This window comes from Microcaecilia unicolor, chromosome 1 (assembly GCF_901765095.1).
Source record: "Microcaecilia unicolor chromosome 1, aMicUni1.1, whole genome shotgun sequence".
In the NCBI taxonomy this organism is placed as follows: domain Eukaryota; kingdom Metazoa; phylum Chordata; class Amphibia; order Gymnophiona; family Siphonopidae; genus Microcaecilia; species Microcaecilia unicolor.
Genome location: NC_044031.1, coordinates 272,108,607 through 272,128,989, shown reverse-complemented (window position 1 = coordinate 272,128,989; position 20,383 = coordinate 272,108,607). Strand labels below are relative to the sequence as shown.

At 45.9% G+C, this 20,383-nt stretch overlaps 1 protein-coding gene across 3 annotated transcripts in view; it reads left to right on the top strand.

The window, feature by feature from the left end:
• LOC115472368 (tetratricopeptide repeat protein 30A) overlaps window positions 1-20,383 on the top strand; it is a 146,958-nt gene that overhangs the window by 108,989 nt on the left and 17,586 nt on the right. For 2 of the 3 annotated variants that reach the window (XM_030206623.1, XM_030206615.1), the window contains 3 exons: window positions 4,214-4,285; window positions 10,808-10,911; window positions 13,972-14,050. In XM_030206623.1, coding sequence (XP_030062483.1) covers window positions 4,214-4,285; window positions 10,808-10,911; window positions 13,972-14,050 — 255 coding nt within the window. The remainder of the gene's footprint in view (window positions 1-4,213; window positions 4,286-10,807; window positions 10,912-13,971; window positions 14,051-20,383) is intronic. The other variant, XR_003942515.1, reaches the window with a different exon arrangement.

Below are 20,383 nucleotides of genomic sequence, written 5' to 3'. Positions count from 1 at the left end.
AAGTGAATATAAGGCATTGTGTTTTTTCAGCATTAAGTTTCAGCTGAAATGCATCCGCCCATGAATGCATGATTAAGAAGCTTTGGTTGATAATTTGCACAAGTTAGGTACAGATTTTTAGAATACAGTGAAATATACTGTTTCTTACAGTGGAGCTGTCCACCTACCATCATACTATAACAAGGGTGAAAGAAGGTTCCCTAATTCTCTGCATGCCCATACTCAAGCAGCGTGTTATTTTATGGTTTCATTAACTGGTGATGCTGGGTATGGAGAGTTTAAGGATGGCAGTCATTATTGCTTTATGCAGAATTTATATGCCCATTATCCCATTATTTTCTGTTTCAAAATGAAAACTTAAAAGTAATGTAAAGAGCGTAAATTGCAAGTGATTTTAAAAATTACTTAGAACAATAAGATTGAGACTATCTAGTTTTAAATTAGCTATCACAGTCATAAACTTCATATTTTTAGAAAGGCCTTTGCTAATTATTAATAGTTAACAAAAACTTTCTATTATATGATTCCATTACAGAGGCGTAGCTAGGGTAGTTGACACCCGGGGCCGGTCATTTTTTAACACCCCCCCCCCCCCCCCCCAAATCCAGTACTAGGCATACCGAGAATACAAAACACTCAGGACCTATAGAGCAATTCTACCATACCATAAGCAGTAATTTGTACGAGTCACACAAGGAAAAGGAAAGCATCTTAAACACTACAGTGAGCACTAGAACATCAATTCACCTATTGTTAAACGAAACCAGACAGAATAGTACAGATCATCGATCCTGCACAGTCAGTGCCAACTGAAAGCCATGTCACAAACACAGATACACCCTAATCCACTATAGAATAAGTAATCATAAACTTTCTATTTAGACAACAAAAATTAAACTGAACCCCCGATGCCAGACTCAGCATACAATGCAACACCACGGAAACAGAAAATGTCCCCGAGTACTGTGCAAAATATAAAGACAGCAGATGTAAATTTGAAAAAACTAACAAATACCAATCACCACTTTACAAATTAACAAATAGAAATGAAACAAATACAGAAAATAGAATAATACCATTTTATTGGACTAATACATTTAGCTTCCAGAGGCCAAAATCTCCTTCCTCGGGTCAATACAGTATAGTGCTGTTACAGTATCCTATCCTGACCTGAGGAAAGGGGTTTTGTTCTCTGAAAGTTAAGTCAAAATGTATTAAAATTAGTCCAATAAAAAGATTACCTTATTTACATGTTCTATTTATAAACATTTATTAACACAGCTACAATACTATATCCTAAAGCAAAATAATAAAAATATATATTTGCAGTTTGTTGTCTCTGGTTTCTGCTTTCCTCATCTTCTTTTCACTGTCTTCCTTCCATCCAGCATCTGTCTTCGCTCTCTCTGTGCCATCCAGTGTCTGCCCTCTCTAATGTCCCTTCCACCCACTGTCTGCCCTCTCTCTCTGCTCCTTCCATCCACTGTGTGCCCTCTCTCTCCCTTCCATCCACATCTGCCCTCTATTTCTGCCCCTTCCATCCACCATCTGCCCCAGTCTGCCATTTCTCTCCTCCTTCCATCAACATCTGCCCTCTCTTCCTCCCTTCCATCCACATCTGCCTTCTATCTCTGCCCCTTCCATCCACCATTTGCCCCAGTCTGCCCTCTTTCTCCCCCTTCCACCCACCATCTGCCCTTTCTCTCTGCCCCTTCAATCCGTCTTCCCTCCCTCTCCCATCCATCTAGGGTCTCCCCACCCTCCACAATCCCCTTCTCCCCTCTGGGCTCCCCCACCCTTGCCAATCCCCTTCTCCCCTCTGGGCACACATCTGGGCTCCCCCACCCTCCCCAATCCCCTTCTCCCCTCTGAGCATCCATCTGGGCTCCCCCATCCTCCCCAATCCCCTTCTCCCATCTGGGCTCCCCCACCCTCCCCAATCCCCTGCACCCATCTGGGCTCCCCCACCCTCCCCAATCCTCTTCTTTCCTCTGGGCACCCATCTGGGCTCCCTCCCCCACCCTCCCCAATCCCCTTCTCCCCTTTGAGCACCCCTCTGAGCTCTCCCACCCGACCCAACCCGACACACCTACCAGCTCCGTTCTCCTGCTCCCACCCTGTTCTGCCTTAAAAAAAATTTTTCGAAGCGCCGGAGTGGCAGGCAGCGCCTCGCGTCTGCCCTGCTAGTAAAAATCTCCTCGACGTCGTCATCGGGCCTTCCCACATTGAGTCCCGCCCGCCCTCGCGGTAATAGGAAATTACCTCAGAGGAGGGCGGGACTCAATGTGGGAAGACCCGACGATGACATCAAGGAGATTTTTACTAGCAGGGCAGACGCGAGGCGCTGCCTGCCACTCCGGCGCTTCGAAAATTTTTTTTTTTAAGGCAGGACAGGATGGGAGCAGCGGGAGCGGAGCACCCCCCCCCCCCCCCCACCCGCTGACACCCGGGGCGGACCGCCCCCACCACCCCGCCCTTGCTACGCCACTGTTCCATTATATTTGTTTGTCTGGTTATGAGCCCTTGAGCCTAGGCCCAGGCCTAGCGTAAAATCTTGGCCAAGGCCTAGGGTAGACCAAACGGGCCCTATGCACAACTCCAGCCACCAAGGCCCACACACTCAGGACAAACAACTAGCACCACCAGAAAATGGAAGATAGAGCATTCAGGCGGGTCTCACAGCCGATCGGGAAGCCACTCATACAGAGTCCAAGTGTGTGGGCCTTACGGCCAAACGGGAACCCACTCGTACACCGGGAAGGGAGATAGAACAATGGAGGATCCCCCAAGGGACTGGAGCACAAGCAGCGCACACAGCGCTGGCAAGTGACACAAGGGAAAGGGCGAGAGACAGAAGCTTCTAAAGGAACACACAAGGCTGTGCCACAGGGCAGACAAGGATACAGGAAGCCCCACAAGGGAATGCACTAATCTATACCATACAGCACACAAAGGTAAAGGGAAACCACCTATAAGAATACACAAAGCTGGCCCCACAACACACAAGGATGGACTTGATATACCGCCTTTCTGTGGTATTTTGCAACTACATTCAAAGCGGTATACATATATACAGGTGCTTATTTTGTACTTGGGGCAATGGAGGGTTAAGTGACTTGCCCACAGTCAAAAGGAGCTGTAGTGGGAATCGAACCCAGTTCCCCAGGATCAAAGTCCGCTGCACTAACCACTAGGCTACTCCTCCACTGCTTATTCTACTCCTCCACTGCTTATAGGAATAAGCAGTGGAGGAGTAGGGAACTTATAGGGAACTGCTTATAGGAATATACAAGGCTATGCCACACAGTACTCAAGATAAAGGGAATCCACACAAAAGAATGCACAAGGCTGACCCCACAACACACATGGATAAAGGGAACTGCTATAGAAATGTACAAGGCTATGCCACACAGCACTCAAGGTAAAGGGAAGAGTAAGGAAACAGAGAACGTTGCCGTAACATACACAGATCAGATAAGGAGCACTGCTCACCGGAATCAGGAGACAGACACAGCAAACAAAGGGAAAACAGGCTAAGGGAAAGGCTACTCCTGAAACACCGAACTGTAGGGGCTATACAGCAGGCAAAGGTGAGGTAAACAAAGGGAAACTTAAACAAACAGGAGCAAATGCAAGGACAGGGAGGCTGCCAAACAGAGGAAGAACCACAGGGACAAAGCCTAAGCATAGCACAAAAAAGAACACAGAGAGAAAGGAAACTAAATCAAACAAACATGAATGATACAAGGCACAAGCTTACCACAGACAGCACAAAACCAGAGAAACAGGGAACAGACCAGGTGTAGTGGAGTGAGGCAATCAAGCTCATGCTGGGAATACCCAGCACACACACACACAAACAGAATCAACAAACAACGAGGAGAGAAGCAAAACTCCAATGTATACACAAAGTGCCCTAGCACCAGCAGGCTTCAGATGAGCAATCAACGCTAAAGCAAAGGTTGTAGGGAAAGGTAAGGTTAAGTAGATCTTGGCTTCTGATGTCTGCAGCTACAAACGTCAGCTCAAATCCTGACAGGCCAATGAGAGGTGAGTTCCAGCCATTCCCCTGCCTGTTAGCAGAGCGGGTTCCAGCCGTTTCCCTGCCTGTTTAGCAGAATCATAACAGTATTTGTGGTGTTGTAACCCATTTATGCATTATAGTAATTAAAAACAGGCTTTTCTCTTTTTTTCTTCTTGCTTGATATTTTAGATCTTAAATGTCAGTGCCATCATCTTGGCGAACCTCTGTGTTTCTTATATCATGACCAGTCAGAATGAAGAGGTAAGTACTGTCACCAGTAGAAGGTACTGTATTTTCACAATGCAGCCAGCAGGAAGAATATAAAGGTTGTAAGACATGCATCCTCTGCGATCCACTTGTTCTTTCTCCTTCAATGCAATAAAATAAACATGTGACTTCCCAAGCCCCTTTAGGTATTAGTGTTCATTTCCCATTATGTAAGTACAACTAAGTTAAGTTCAGGAGAAACCAGTTCCTTCACTCTTGTTTGTTCCAGAATCAGTCTCTGGATTAGATCGCTTCTAGTAAATATTTCTCTGAGCATCCGCGGTACTGTTCATCTTCAATTAGGCCAGCATTAATTTAGCAATCCTTCTTCAAAAAGAAATTCCTTCTGTCATTTCCCTTTACCTCTTTTCTCTTTCCTTGTTAGTCTTTGAGCTCCAGCAGTCCTTTATCCATTACTCACATCAAAAAACAAAAAAGAACCATATTTTAAAAAGGTGTCCTATTTAGTCAGCCTAGGAAGGCCTCTTTTCATGCATCTCTGATCATCTAAGGCAATTTAGTATTGAGCATCCACCAGTAGCCCTGCAGAGAAAAAGAAACAAACTAACAAAACTCTCCTAGCTTTCACATCTTCAGGAACTTGATGTATACCCCTTATCTGCATAATCTGATATGTACCTTTCTCTTCCTCTTTTCCTCTACTCACCAGGGAAAGACAAAGTTGGAGGTCTCTCCACCCACTGCAACAGCCTCTCTAAACTTCAGCATTTGCCTCCCAATAGGTACTACAAGGTTTCCTCCATTACCTTATTCAGTAAACTCCATCTTTTCCTCTCCTTTTTCCTGTTGGGAAAAACCACCTTCAGCCACAATTTCTCTAACCCCTTCAGAATTCTTCCAGACAGGCACATCAGGGAAGGGTAAACTCTCCTATCTTACCAGCTCTTAGGCTCTGTCTTATACTGTTCAAACTGCCAAGAAACTGTACAGCCTCACCCTCAGCAACCTTCCCCCAACCGAGGACGTGTACAGGTTCAATGTCCTCTTCGGCACCGAGGGATCCTGATGGATGTGCATTGAGGGAAGCCTAAAAAGCATCAGCATCCGTCCTCATTGAAGCACGGTGCTGGGAGCAACATGTTATTTGAAACAGCACTGGGAGGATCACGCCCCCTCTTTAGTGGAGATGCCAGTGTGCCAGTCTATGGGCAGAAAGGGCTTCTGCTTCTGGTATGACACTGACTCCTCTCCAGGCTGTCTCTGACCTAGCACCCCAGCCTTTGCTGATGCCTCCTTTCAATGAATGTTACTAGCCATGCTTAGAGAGGAACTGGCACATAGGTTCCAGCTGCATTCTGCGCAGGCATTAAGGGTGCTTGTGCCAGCTACAGATCAACCTCAGCTTTTTCCTGCAGTCCAGGCTTTGCCTGTGGAGTGGTCTTTGATGCCGGGTGTTGATGTTGACTCTTGCAGTACTGCCGTCAGCATCAGGAGAGGAAGTTTCCCCAGAGTCGTAGGGTTGTACCTCTGTGTCCTCCAGGGCATGGACATGGTACCACTGATCTAAGTCAGGCCCAGACTCAGTCAGACCATCCTGAGTACCTAGAAAATTCTGATCTGGATCGTTCATGGGAGTTGGATGAGGATCCACATTTCTTTGTGGAGGAGGAGTCTTATGGTATCCCTTCTGACCCCTCCCCACAACAGGAGAGGCATAAATTTCCACCTGAGAGTTTTCTTGTTCACTGGTTTTGTGGAGGAGATGGTTTCAGCCAGCCCATTTAAGTTGGAAACAGAGGAGGAGCCAAGGGCTGAGATGCTGTTAGTCTTGGACTATGAATCTGCTCCCAGGGAGGGAGTCATGTTCTGTTACACCCTAGTGTGAAGGATGCACTGATGAAGAATTGGTAATCTGCCCTCTCAGTGCAGGTTGTACCAATGAAGGTGGATACGTAGTATCGTATCCAAAAGGCTCCTGGATTTGAGAGGATGCAACTGTCTCACTTTTTTGTGGTCGAATCCACTCTCAAGGGGGCAAGAAGCTCCAGGACTCATGCCTTGGTGCCACCAGGTAGGAAGGCTCAGACTCTGGACTTATTTGGGAGAAACTTTATCAGGCTTCAATGCTTATTTCCTTCATTCAGACCTATCAACTCCACATGAGCATCTACTTGAAGTTCCTGGCTCACTGTGCACTTAGTCTCGTGGACTCTTTCCCTCAGGAGCAAGCCACAGAACTTCATCAGTTGGCTAAAAAGCAGCTGGGAGTATAGGACATATCTGGCCAGGGGCACCTATAATACTTTTGACATTGCATCCAGACTGTCCGCCATGGGTGTGGGAATGCATAGACTCTCATGGCTACATGTTTCTGGCCTGGAATCAGCGGTTCAAGAGAGGTTAGCGGATGTTCCCTGTCTTGGAGACAAGATGGTGGAGGTTACTGACTTCTTTTAAGAAGCATATTGACACCATTCAGTGCCTCTCTCGGCAGCATCCTGCTCCATCCTCCTCCACTAGGAGGTTCCCAAGTGGGTTGAGACACAGACCCTACTACTCTCAAATGCATCCGCCACCATCCCATTCATCCCAGCAGTCCCAGCACCAGTGGTTCTGTCCACATCGGCCTAGGACCCAAAAGTCCGAACCAGCTCCCCAGTCAAAGTAACCATCCCAAATGACCTTCCGGTAGGAGGGAGGCTGAAAGTTTTCCATTAAAGGTGGCCCACTGTAACCTTCAACTGGTGGGTTCTTCAAATAGTCTTTCTCGGTTACAGTCTGCTTTGGTGACAGAGATCACCAAATTGCCTACCGAGAGTATCATTCAGTAACTCTCAGCACAAACTGGTACTTGCAGAGGAAACCTCCACCCTTCTACACCCAATGCAGTTGAATCCTTGTGACCAGGGGAAGAAGGGAAGGCATTCCATTCTAGGTACTTCCTTGTGCTCAGAAAAACAGGGAGATATTGCCCCATCCTGGACCTAAGGGTCCTAAACAGATTCCTGGTCAAAGAAAAGTTCAGGATGATTTCCCTGGCCACCCTTCTCCCCAAGATTCAGGAACACGATTGGCTGTGCTGTCTGGCCTTAAAGATGCCTATCCCCACATTTCGATGCTTCCCATCTCAGGAAGTATCTCAGATTTTGAGTAGGGAAACACCACTATCAGTATCGCATTCTGCCTTTAGGTCTTGCATCAGCTTCCAGAGTTTGTACCAAGTGTCTTGCAGTAGTTACTGCGTCGCTATTCAGGCTAAAGTCTGTGTTTCCCTACCTGAACAATTGGCTGATCAAGAGCATGTCATAAGAAGGTGCTCAGACATCCATGGAAAAAACTACTAGGTTTTGATATAAACTACCTCGACTCCTACTTGCAACCTTGTACAGAAGTTGGAATTGATTGGAGCCCTGCTCAATACAGTGCAAGCTCCAGCTTTCCTACTGCAAGTGAGAGCAGATGCCTCGGTGGCGCTTACCTCGCAAATCCGCAGCAGCAAGCAGGTCACAGCTCAAAATGTTGACATTGCTAAGCCACATGGCCTCCACAATGCATGTCACTCCCATGGCTTGCCTCCATTTGAGAGGAACCCAATTGTCTCTGGCTTCCTAGTGGTCTCCAGCTACTGGGAACCTAGCAGATGTCATCCGAGTCCCTCCAGATCTAGTTCACTCCCTACTCTGGGGGACAGTTTGGCTGAATTTGACCAGGGGACTCCCATTTCAAATTCCTCCTCCTTAAAGGGTGCTGATGATGGATGCATCCAACCTCAGTTGAGGGGGACTCATGTAGATGGTCTTCACAACCAAGGGGCATGGTCTGCTCAGGAGACAGCTCTTCACATCAACTTCCTGGAGCTAAAGGCCATTTGGAATTATCTAAATGCATAGAGGGATCAGCTTGCTGAACCAGATTGTTCTCATTGAAACAGACAACAAGGTTGTGATGTACTGTGTGAGCAAGCAGAGGTGTATGGGATCCTTCCCCTTGTGTCAGGAAGCGATGGAGATGTGGCAGTGGGCCATCCTTCAGGGGATGGTTCTGTGGGCCACATACCTGGCTAGCAAGGGGAGCAGCTTCTGGACAAACTGAGCAGGGTGATGCAACCTCACGAGTGGTCTCTCAACATGGGCATAGTCTGCAAGATCTTCTGAGAGTGGACTCCCTGGTAGATCTTTTTGCCACTCATCACAATAATAAAGTCCCTCAGTTTTGTTCCAGGCTCAGCTCGCACGGTTGACTAGCACTGGATGCCTTTCTTCTCCATTGAGGAAAGGATTTTCTTTATGCATATCCTCCCATACCTCTCATATTTTATTTATTTTTATTTTAGTTACATTTGTACCCTGCGCTTTCCCACTCATAGAGAAAACTTTGCTGAAACTCAAGCAAGATTGGGGAATGTGATCTTAATAGCTCCATTCTGGCCGAGACAGATCTGGTTCCCTATTCTTCTGGAGTTGTTCTCTGAAAAACTGTGGATATTGAAGTATTTTCAACCCTTATCACACAGAATGAAGGGTTCCTTCTATACCCCAATATCCAGTCCCAGGCCTTCACGGCCTGGATGTTGAGAACATTGAATTTCACTCCTTAAATCTGCCTGAAGGTGTCTCTAGAATCTTTCTTGCTTCTAGGAAAGATTCCACTAAGAGATGTTATTTTTTTAAACGAAGGAGGTTTGCTGTCTGGCATGAGGGCAAAGCCCAAGATCCTCTTATTTGCCCCACACAAAAACTGCTTGAGTACCTCCTGCATCTCTTTGAATCTAGTTTGAAAACCAACTCTGTAAGGGTACATCTCAGTGCAATCAGTGCTTACCATCTATGAATAAGACTATCTCTGTACAGCCTCTGTTTGATTAATGAGAAGTTTGTTGTTGACAAAGCCCCCCAGTAAAACCTCCTACTGTGTCATGGAATCTCAATGTCGTTCTCACCCAGCTGATGAAGGCTCCTTTTGAGCCACTGGATTCCTGTCATCTGAAGATTCTGACCCGGAAGGTTGTATTTTTGGTGGCAGTCACTTCAGCTCACAGAGTCAGTGGGCTTCAGGCCCTAGTAGCTGATCCACCTTACACTAAGTTTCATCATAACAGAGTAGTTTTTCGCATGCACCCAAAGTTCCGTCCTAAGGTGGTGCCAGATTTCCATCTTAACCAGTCAGTTGTTCTACCAACATTTTTCCCAGAACCTCATGCTCATCCTGGCGAAAGTGCATTGTATATCTTGAACTGCAAGTGAGCCTTAGTCTTCTATTTGGAGTGGACTAAAACCCATAGACAGTCCACACAGCTTTGTGTTTCTTTTGAGCCTAAGAGGATGGGAGTAGCCTTCAGCAAACACACTCTTTCCGATTGACTCCTTCACTTATGTCCAGGCTAGGCTGACTCTTGAGGGTCATGTCACAGCTCATCATGTCAGAGCCATGGCTACATCGGTAGCTTACTTGAGATCAGCCTCCATTGGGGAGATATGCAAGGTGGCAACGTGGTCTTCAGTCCACATATTCACATTGCACTATTGCCTTCAGCTGGATATCTGATGTGACAACTGGTTCGGTCAGACAGTCCTGCAGAATTTGTTTGGTGTCTAGAATCCAATTCCACCCTCCTAGGTCTGGTTTTATTCTATTCCAGGCTGCACCTTCACAACCAGTTTGTATATAGTTTCATGTTAATTGACTTCAAGCCCTCAACATTTCGATGCCCTATTGTCTTAGCATTCTTATTTTCAGTGAGCTTGTCTTGAAGACTCATATATATGTATGAAAAAAATGACACCCTTTGTACAGTAGGTTGCTATACTAAGAAAACTGAATGTGATCAGATCAGCACTGGGATATATACTAGGATTGTGTTTGCAAAAGATGCTATAAACATGAGATATTGCTGTATTGGCATTCTATGCTGGACCTTTTTTTTAGATTTCTGCAAACTGCATAATATCAGTCTTAGAGCAGCTGATGCCCTCGTTTCATGCTATGCCAGAAGTAGGCAATTATTGAGTCATAGTTGCAGAGCTCTCGTTGTTAATTGGAATTCACATAAAGGGCCTTTTTTCTTAGACAAATTCCTTGGTAATCTCGGCCCATAATCTTAGAAGGATTGTGAAGTGCTCTAGGTTTAGAACTGTTCCAGTTATTGGTTTTATAGTATGGCTGTTCTCAAAAGATATATTTGATTTTATAGTCCTGTAGTATTCAGATAAAGCTGTTTGGCAAAGAAATGCATATTGGGCCCCTACTTCTGGTCCATGTGGCATTTGTTGGGCTCTGTGCCAGAAGCAGACTGTTTTCATATTTACTATATAGTCTGCAAACAGAATTGCGTCATATACCGATCCCAGTAACAGTTGTTACCATGTTTTGTCTGTGCTACATTTGATTCACTGTAACAGAGAACCATTTGTAGTTGAAGGAATCAATGGCTATATACTGCTGTTAAATTTCTTCTTACAACTTCCCTAGCAGTAGTACTCTTTTTTTTTTTTTTTTTTTTTTCTTTTTTTTTTAAATAATTCAGTTCATTCTGCTTTATTTGCCCTTTGCTTATAGGCAGAGGAGTTGATGAGAAAGATTGAAAAGGAAGAGGAACAACTGGCTTATGATGATCCTGATAAAAAAATTTACCATCTTTGCATTGTGAACCTGGTCATCGGGTAAGTCACTATAGGCCGTCTACTAAACAGTGTTATAGGCGCGTTAAAGTTTTTAACGCGCGTTAACCATGTACGTGCCTACAATATCCCTATAGGTGCCTACATGGTTAGCGTGCACACTAAGTGTAGGCACGTTAAAAACACTACAATGTCAAATCAGAGGAGAGAAATGTGCCTGTCTGTGTACATAGTACCGCACATAGCTCTACAAAGAGAGCTCAGTTTCAAAATTAATTCTGGGTAAAAGTACTTTCTGAAAATTGCTCAGTTTCTCTGAAGGTACACATGCTTTTACCTGCATTGTGAAATAGTGTTCCCTACCTACAGAAAAAGAAGGACCAAGTGTTTGCAAGTACCTTTAGCCTGGGTAATTTTCCAAATAAAAAGGGCATGTATACTCTCTCTTTAAAAAGGGAAAGGGGGTGGGATTTGATATACCGCCTTTCTGTGGTCACAATCAAAAACAGTTTACATATTATATATGGATACTTATTTTGTATCTGGGGCAATGTGGGGTTGTGACTTGCCCAGAGTCACAAGGAGCTGCAGTGGAAATTGAACCTGGTTCCCTGGCCACTGCACTAACCATTAAATTTTAGATTTAGGTTTTATTATTTATAACCTCCTCTTGTCCAGGGCGGAGAACAGTAAAGCAAATATAATATACACACAAATAAAACAACAAGCCATAATCAACTATAGGCAGCAGTCAACTAACAGAGGTCAGTTCAAGCAACTATGCTGACACAATAAATGGTCCTTTAACTGCAGTTTAAATTCTACCAGTTGGGACTCTTTTTTAGTCTTAAAGGCACTGTGTTCCATTCAAGAGGCCCAGAGATTGAGAAAGTTCATGGCTAACCACTAGGCGACTACTCCACCTGTTGCAGTTCCCAGTGGTTAAGGAAGCTATGGATTTTCCGCCAATAAGCAGGATTTTGGTTAGGCACACAAATTGGTGATGTCCTTGCACGTCAGTAGGACACAGCAGCTGTCACAGAGAGCTCTGGGAAAGCTATTTCATTCTAGTGTGCCTAATCAGTCCTGCTATTTACAGAATCCACCTTGTGAAGAAACAGTGTGTTTTAAGCCTGTAAAATGTATTGAATAGTTTCCTGTTTTAATTATTGCTGAAGTGTATTTATCCTATTTGACCAGCAGATGGTGCATATTTATGCTTAAAGTTGTTACAGAGAACTGACTTCTCTTTCTTTTATTTGGCACACAAATAATAGGAAGTGCCTGTAGTGATGTAACCAGTTTTTATTTGAAACTTGATTGTTCTGGGCCCTGATTGGCTTGGATTTTTGAAATTACCCAGCAGTTGTTGCTGGCTGTTGCTTCAGTCTTAGCCTGAAAAAAAGGGAGATGGATCTCTTTGCTAAGGCTCTGTGAACAATTATATGTCCTGATCTTCCCAGGTACTGTTTAGACAGTATATAGATGTTTAGTTTTCTAATTGATCAATTTTTCAGTTACTTATTACTGTTTGCTGTTTGCACATTTTTGTTCCACTGTTCAATACTTTTATGAGAATAAACACAATTGTTTGTTCATTCTGCCTGTCTGGACTGATCAAGAATCCTGGGGTTTGTGTGTTGGGTCTGTGAGTGCTTTTCTTGGAACTGAGGGACCACTGGGAGTGTGGCCTCCAGTAACCTAGAAATCACTGGGGATAGTTTGGGAGCAGGAGACTCGCTCAGAGGTGGTTGTGACCCAGTTGATGGGAGGAGGGTGCTAGTGTAGAGCACAAGCGGCAGGTGCTGGGGATTGACCCTCTGAGTGGCCACAGGGTAACCACAGGTGGGTGGCTAGGTGTTTCGTGACAGACCTGTTATACATATGCAACAATGCTCTTTTCAAACATGAACTCTTTCATTGATTTGTTCAAGGGATGTCTCAGGGCATTCCTTTAAAGTTAGAGACAGAAGAGGAGCCCAGTGCAGAAGCGTTGGCTATCCACCATTCTCCGAGGTCAAGAACATAAGAGTAGCCATACTGGGTCAGAGCAGTTGTCCATCTAGCCCAGTATCCTGTTTTCCAAACAGTGGCCAAGCCAGGTCACAAGTACCTAGCAGAAACCCAATTAGCAGCAACATTCCATGCTACCAATCCTGGGGCAAGCAGTTGCTTCCCCATGTCTATCTCAGTACAAACTATGGACTTTTCCCCCAGGAATTTGTCCACACCTTTTTAAAACCCAGATACGCTAACTGCTGTTACCACATTTTCCAGCAAAGAGTTCCAGAGCTTAACTATTCGCAGACCATATTCTCACATATGGGGGACATCATCCACATTGCACGGTGCGGAGCTTAAACAAGCTACTAGAGCTTTAAGAGCACATATAAACCTCACAAGTTTGCTATTGTTTTCAATAGTGTCTGCAAATGTTTGGGGTCATTCAATATGGCGGCAAGCTCTGCCACTGGTTTCGGCCCACAGAATTGACCAGCCACTGGTTTTGGCCCACAGAATGGACCAGATAGGCTCATGCCACGTCTCCTGTCTTATTAAACCTCCTTGCGTGGCTCCCAGGTTTATTTGCCGACCTGGAAGTTAACTGGGCATTGGTCGATATTCAGACCAGTGTCCAGTTAACTTGCCACTTGAACAGCTGTTTTTCTGTCCTAACTTTATGAGATTATGTAGCCAGTTAGTAGACCAAAAATTGCTGCTAATCGGCTAAGTTGCTGCTCTACCCTAACTCCACCCCTGGCCTGCCTCTAGCCTAGTCGAGTAGAGGGTGGCTGGTTAGTGGACATATTCAGCAGCACTAACTGGTTAAGTACTGCTTAACCAAGCAGGAGCCTCTCCTGCCCAGTTAAATTCTTTTGAATATCAACCCCAAAATTAACATGTCTGTTTGTTTTTTTCCTAAGTCCATTTTGTAGCACCTTTTTTCTTTGCTTGACCATTCTATTACCAGGTTGTACTTTTTTAGCTGCCCTGGCCTTCAGTCTAGGACGTTTCATAGCAAGTAGTTTTCTGGTATTAAAGCCCTTCTGTATAGCTGAAAGCATTGCCATTTATCCTCTCTTTTTCCTCTCATTTTTTTAGAACACTTTACTGTGCTAAAGGGAATTATGACTTTGGCATTTCTCGAGTGATTAAAAGTTTAGAACCCTATAATAAAAAGGTAAGTTGGATCCTGTTTATAATTGAAGAAACAAAATTTTAGAAGGGGAAATTCTGAGACTCTTAACGGGGGTATTTTTTTAAGTTAGGCTCATTGGCACAGAGTGTGTATGAGTTTTGAAAAGGAAAGTATAAATATATTTTTCTTTAAAATTGTCCTGAGAAAAAGTATATGCTGAGATTTATACCTGCTGTTTTTAAAATTTTTATTTTTCTTTACCTTTTTTAAGGTACATTTCCCTTCAAACAAGTATACATAGATTTGAAAATGTAATCTATGCATGTTATTTATTTTCTGACCACACCTGAGGTTTATTTACTCTTTACTCGGCTAAAAGTATGCATGTTGTTGATCCCTGACACTCCATATAGTTAACTCAATATAGAAGCAAAGGGGAATCAACCACTATTTTCAATAGCAATATACTAAATAGCAAGAAATAGTGGAAATCAGGAAATGCATCCCAAACCACATCTACCAGTTTGGGCCCTGTGAGATCCTGGGCAAGGATTATGGGCTGGTTCTGGAATAACTCAGTCAGATAAGGTACATAAATGAGAAAGTAAATATTTTTCTCTGAGGACAAGCAGGATGTAATATACTCACAAGTGGGTTGACGATCCGCGTCAGCCCGGGAACCGGCATAAATCATAGCAAAGCAAAAAAATTTGCCAGAGCCTTCTGGTGCGCGTGCAGCGCTACAACGCGCATGTGTGGACCGATTTCCCACCTGTCGCACGAGCGCATACCTCAGTTTTTTTCTTTCTGCGTGAAGAGCAGCAGCAGCAGCAGCTTTCATCTGATGCTCCTCTTTGTGCCCGGGAAAGAGCCTTCACTGTTTTTGACCTTCGGGTTTTATTTAGTTGTCAGTTTGTTTGGGGAAAAAGAAAAGTTTTATTTTCTTAGGTTTATTTTTCCCTTTTCAAGTTTCCTTTATTTTTCATAGCGGCCGCTGTTTAGGCCGCATGGTCGGGTCTCTCCTTTTTTGTGTCTCTTTTTATAGGCACAATCGAGCTGTTTGATTTTGCCGGTGCGGTCTTCCCTTCCATGTCATCGAAGACTCCCAGCGGCTTCAAACGTACTTGGTGCAACCGGACCATCTCAGGTACAGATACCCATACTTGGTGTATCCAGTGCCTTGGGCCCGACCATATCCCAGCTCGTTGTGCCCTTTACCTTCGTATGAAGAAAAGGACTCAAATTGCTCGAGAAGCCCAGAGAGAGAGAAGTTTTTTGGGCTCGGTCCAGTCCTTCGACGTTGGTATCAACATCGGTACCAAAGTTGGCGGAGTCGATATCGAGGGACGCATCAACATCAGGAGCAGAGGTATTCATGGCTGCTGAGAGGCCACAGCATGCTGGGAGCAGTGAGGCATCGAGTGGTCTTCACCTATCTCGAGGCCTCCTGCTGTGCAGGCTCCCTGGGACCGTCCATCAACGGACATGACCCCAAGGCGACATGAGAATTCAACATCGTCCTCATCGGCACTGAGGAGCTTCGGTGATGTGCATCAAGCGAAGGCGAAGAAGCACCGTCACCGTTGCCCCTCGACACACAGTGCCGGGAGCTCCAGGGTGCTGAGGAATTCATCACCCGAGAAGCATCGGCATCAGGAGAACTGCTCCCCCTCCATACAGGAGGTGCCTATGCATCGGCCTCCTAGCAGTCTCCCGAGGCTCCCGAGCTTCAAACGATTCTGCCACCAACTGGTCCATCAGCACCGCAGCCTTCTCCAATGGCAGCTTTCGACGAGCGTATCCGGACCTTACTTCCAGATCTTCTGGAAGGACTGCTGCGCCAGTCGGTGTCGGGGGTGCTTGCGCCTCCCGAACCTTCTGTTGCAGTGGCGTCTGGGTCCCTACCTGCGGTGAGGTCTCCGAGCTTGGTGCCACTTACAGCTCCGGTATCGGCTGCCACCCAGGTCAACTCTCCATCGATATGGGTGGAGGAAGCTTCACCACCATCCATGCAGGCATCGGCCCCTCAACATCACCATTGAGACTGTTGGTCTTCGGCGTCGAGGTAGGTACAGTCTCTGAGGTCACTGAGGGATGTGCTTTCCGATACAGAAGAGGAGCACTCATGGGGGTCAGAGGAGGATCCCAGGTACTTCTCAGCTGAGTCCTTCAGGATACCCTCTGAACCATCCCCTCCACCTTAGAGGAGACAGTCTTCTTTTGTTTGGAAAATGGCTGAGGCCATTCTATTCCCCATAAATGTGGAGGATGAGCCCAGGGCTGAGATGCTCAAGGTCCTGGACTACAACTCTTCACCTAAAGAGGCAGTGACAGCTCCTTTGCATAAGGTACTCGGGGAAGTCCTTTTGCGAAACTGGGTGTCCCCTCTGTCTGGTCCTGTGATCCCCAAGAAGACAGATTCCCAGTATCGGATCCACGGAGAGCCTGGGTTAATGAGGTCTCAGTTACCTCATAACTACTTAGTGGTGGATTCCACTCTCAAGAGAGCCAAGAGTTCTAGGGACTATGCTTCGGCGCCCCCAGGCAGAGAAGCTAGAACCTTGGACTCTTTTGGGAGGAAGACGTATCAGGCCGCTGTGCTCGCTGCCCGTATTCAATTTTACCAGCTCTTCACGAGCATCCACTTGCAGAACTCGGTGAGACAGTTGTCCAGTTTGGTTGATGCCCTCCCACCAGAGCAAGCCGAACCTTTTCACCAGGTGGTGAGGCAGCAGAAGGCGTACCGAAAATTCCTGGCCAGGGGCTCTTACAACACTTTTGATGTGGCATCTAGACTCTCTGCTCAAGGCTTAGCGGTGTGTAGACTCTCATGGCTATGGGTCTCTGACCTAGATGTTTGGGATAACCTTTTCGGAGAGAAGGTAGAGGATCTTGTTGAGCAGATCAAGAAGCATACAGATGCTATGGCTTTTCTCTCCCGCCAGGTGCCTTCTGCTACAACCTCCTCCTCCAGGAGGTTTTTTTCGCGGGACTCGGAGTTCTCCCTATTCCTTCTCAAGGCGTAGGTACACTCCAACATCTCTCCAGCATACTCAGGCTCAGACCCAGCATGCTCGTTCTTGTCAACAGCGTGCACCCAAGGCCCCTGCTGCTCCCCAGCAATAGCAAGGGACGGGCTTTTGACTGGCTACAGCAAAGCATAGCCACAGTAAAAGTGTTCATACATGACAACTTGCTGGTTGAGGGGAGGTTAATGTTTTTTTCACCAAAGGTGACCTCTTTTAACCTCCAACTGGTGGGTTCTTAAAATAGTCCGGTTAAGATACACCCTTAATCTGGAATCTAAACCTCCAAATTGCCCACTGGGAGCTCATTCGTACAGCTCCCAGCACAAGCAGGTACTTGCAGAGGAACTCTTCGCCCTTCTAAAGGCCCATGCGATCAAACCCATTCCACCAGGGGAGGAAGGGTTGGAATTCTATTCCGGATACTTCGTTGTGCAGAAGAAAACAGGGGGGATGCGTCCCATCCTAGACCTAAGGGCCCTGAACAAATTCCTGGTGCGGGAAAGTTCAGGATGGATTCCCTGGGTACCCTTCTTCCCATGATTCAGGAAAATTATTGGCTATGTTCTCTGGACTTAAAGGATGCTTACATGCACATGTCGATACTCCCAGCTCACAGGAAGTATCTTCGGTTTCGGCTGGGAACGCAGCACTTTCAGTACTGCGTATTGCCCATTGGCCTGGTGTCTGCGCCCAGGGTATTTACAAAATGCCTATCTGTAGTTGCAGCATCGCTACGCAGACTGGGAGTTCGTGTGTTCCCTTATCTCAACTATTGGCTGGTGAAGAGCACCTCGGAGGACGGTGCTCAGGAGTCCATACGGATGACTATTCAGGTGTTGGAACTACAAGGGTTCGTAATAAATTACACCAAGTCCCATCTCACTCCTGTTCAGAAATTGGAGTTCATAGGAGCACTGCTGAACATGATGACAGCTCGAGCTTATCTCCCCAAGACACGGGCAGACAACCTTCTGTCCTTGGTGTTCACTGTTCGAGCGTCTCAGCAAGTCACAGTTTGGCAGATGTTGAGACTTTTGGGGCATATGGCCTCCATAGTTCATGTAACACCGATGGTATGTCTACATATGAGATCCACTCAATGGACCCTAGCTTCCTAGTGGTATCAAGCTGCGGGCAACCTAGAGGATGTCATCCAACTCTCCATCGACTTTTGGAACTCCCTTCGATGTTGGGCCATTCAAACCAATTTGATCATGGGACATCCATTCCAAATTCCTCAGCCACAGAAAGTGCTGACGACGGATGCATCTCTGCTGGGGTGGGGAGCTCATGTAGATGGGCTTCACACTCAGGAAGCTTGGTCCATCCAGGAAACTGGTCTTCAGATCAAGCTCCTGGAGCTTCGAGCAATCTGGAATGCTCTACAGGCCTTCAGAGATCAGCTATCCAGCCAAATTATCTTAATTCAAACAGACAATCAGGTTGCAATGTACTATGTCAACAAACAGGGGGGGCACCAGATCTCACCCACTGTGACAGGAAGCCGTCCAGATGTGGCTTTGGGCACACCATCAAGACATGTTCCTCCAAGCTACTTATCTGGTGGACGTAAACAACAATCTGGCTGACAGGCTGAGCAGGGTAATGCAACCTCATGAGTGGTCGCTCAACATGGGCATTGCCCGCAAGATCTTCCGAGCGTGGAGCACCCCCTCGGTGGATTTTTTTGCCACTCAGATCAATCACAAGGTCCCTCAGTTTGGTTCCAGGCTTCAGGCCCACGACAGACTAGCATTGGATGCCTCTCTCCTACATTGGGGAACAGGTCTTCTGTATACATATCCTCCCATACCTCTAGTAGGGAAGACTTTGCTGAAACTCAAGCAAGACTGCAGAACCATGATCCTGATTGCATCCTACTGGCCGCATCAGATTTGGTTCCCTCTTCTTGTGGAATTGTCCTCCGGGAAACCGTGGAAATTGAAGTGTTTTCTAACTCTCATCACTTTGAATGAGGGGTCACTTCTACATCCCAACCTCCAGTGTCTGGCTCTCACGGCCTGGATGTCAAGAGCTTAGAATTCGCTTCCGGTCTTTCAGAGGGTGTCTCCCGAGTCTTGCTTGCTTGCTTCCAGGAAAGATTCCACAAAGAGATGCTACTCTTTCAAATGGAGGAGGTTTGCCGTCTAGTGTGGGTTGGTGGAGAGATTTCATGGAACATTAAAGCATATGCTAAATACTTTTGTGGAAACGGGAGACTATGATTGGGAGAAATACTTGCCCTGTCTACTGTTTGCTTATAGAGAAGTACCTCAAGAGTCTAGAGGGTTCTCCCTATTTGAGTTGCTTTATGGCCAAAGGGTAAGAGGGCCCCTTGACCTAATAAGAGAACATTGATAGGGGAAAGTTGATACCTCTGACACCCCTGTAATTGAATATGTATTTAATATGCGGCAGAAATGAGAAGAACTTGTGGGCTTTGTCAGAGACAACTTGCAGGCAGCCCAGACTAAGCAGAAGACCTGGTATGATCGTAAGGCTCAAAATAGAGAGTTTTATGAGGGCCAGCATGTACTTATTTTAGTCCCAGTACATCAGAATAAACTTCAAGCCAATTGGGTGGGACCTTACGAAGTCATAAGTTGCCTGAATGATACAAACAATGTTATATCTATGGACTCTCAAGACAGAAAGCAGCGTACTTTTCATGTAAATATGTTAAAGGCCTATTCAAATTGCACAGCTATGGTGCTAGCTGTGTGCAGTCTACCAGGATAGTGAACCCATACTTGACCTCCTAGCAGTGGGATCTATAGAATAAATTGTGGTGGGAGAGCAATTAACCCTGACCCAGAGACTGCAGTTGGAAGCAGTATTGCAAAAGTGTGCTGATGTGTTTTCCATTAAACCAGGACTTACCCATTTGGCTAATTACTATGTAACATGGGTGGCCATGACCCACTGAAGCAGGTGAATATCGAATATCTGCTGAGGTGGGGAGGCAAATGAAGCAGGAGATTGATGAGATGCTAGCCCTAGGTGTTATAATGAAGTCTCGTAGTCCCTGGTCTTCTCCTGTAGTTCTTGTTCCCAATAAAGATGGCACAACCCGCTTCTATGTGGATTACTGGAGACTTAATGATTGTGCTGTATCTGATGCCTATCCAATGCCCCAGATGGACGAGTTACTAGACCATTTATCAGGAGCCCAGTACCTGATTACAATGGACCATAGCCGTGGGTACTGGCAGATTCCCCTAACAGCAACTGCTCGGGAGCGATCAGCATTTATTACCCCATTTGGTCTGTATGAATTACTGTGATGCCTTTTGGAATGAAAAATATCCCTGGTACATTTCAATCCTTGGTGAATCGTCTGCTAGAT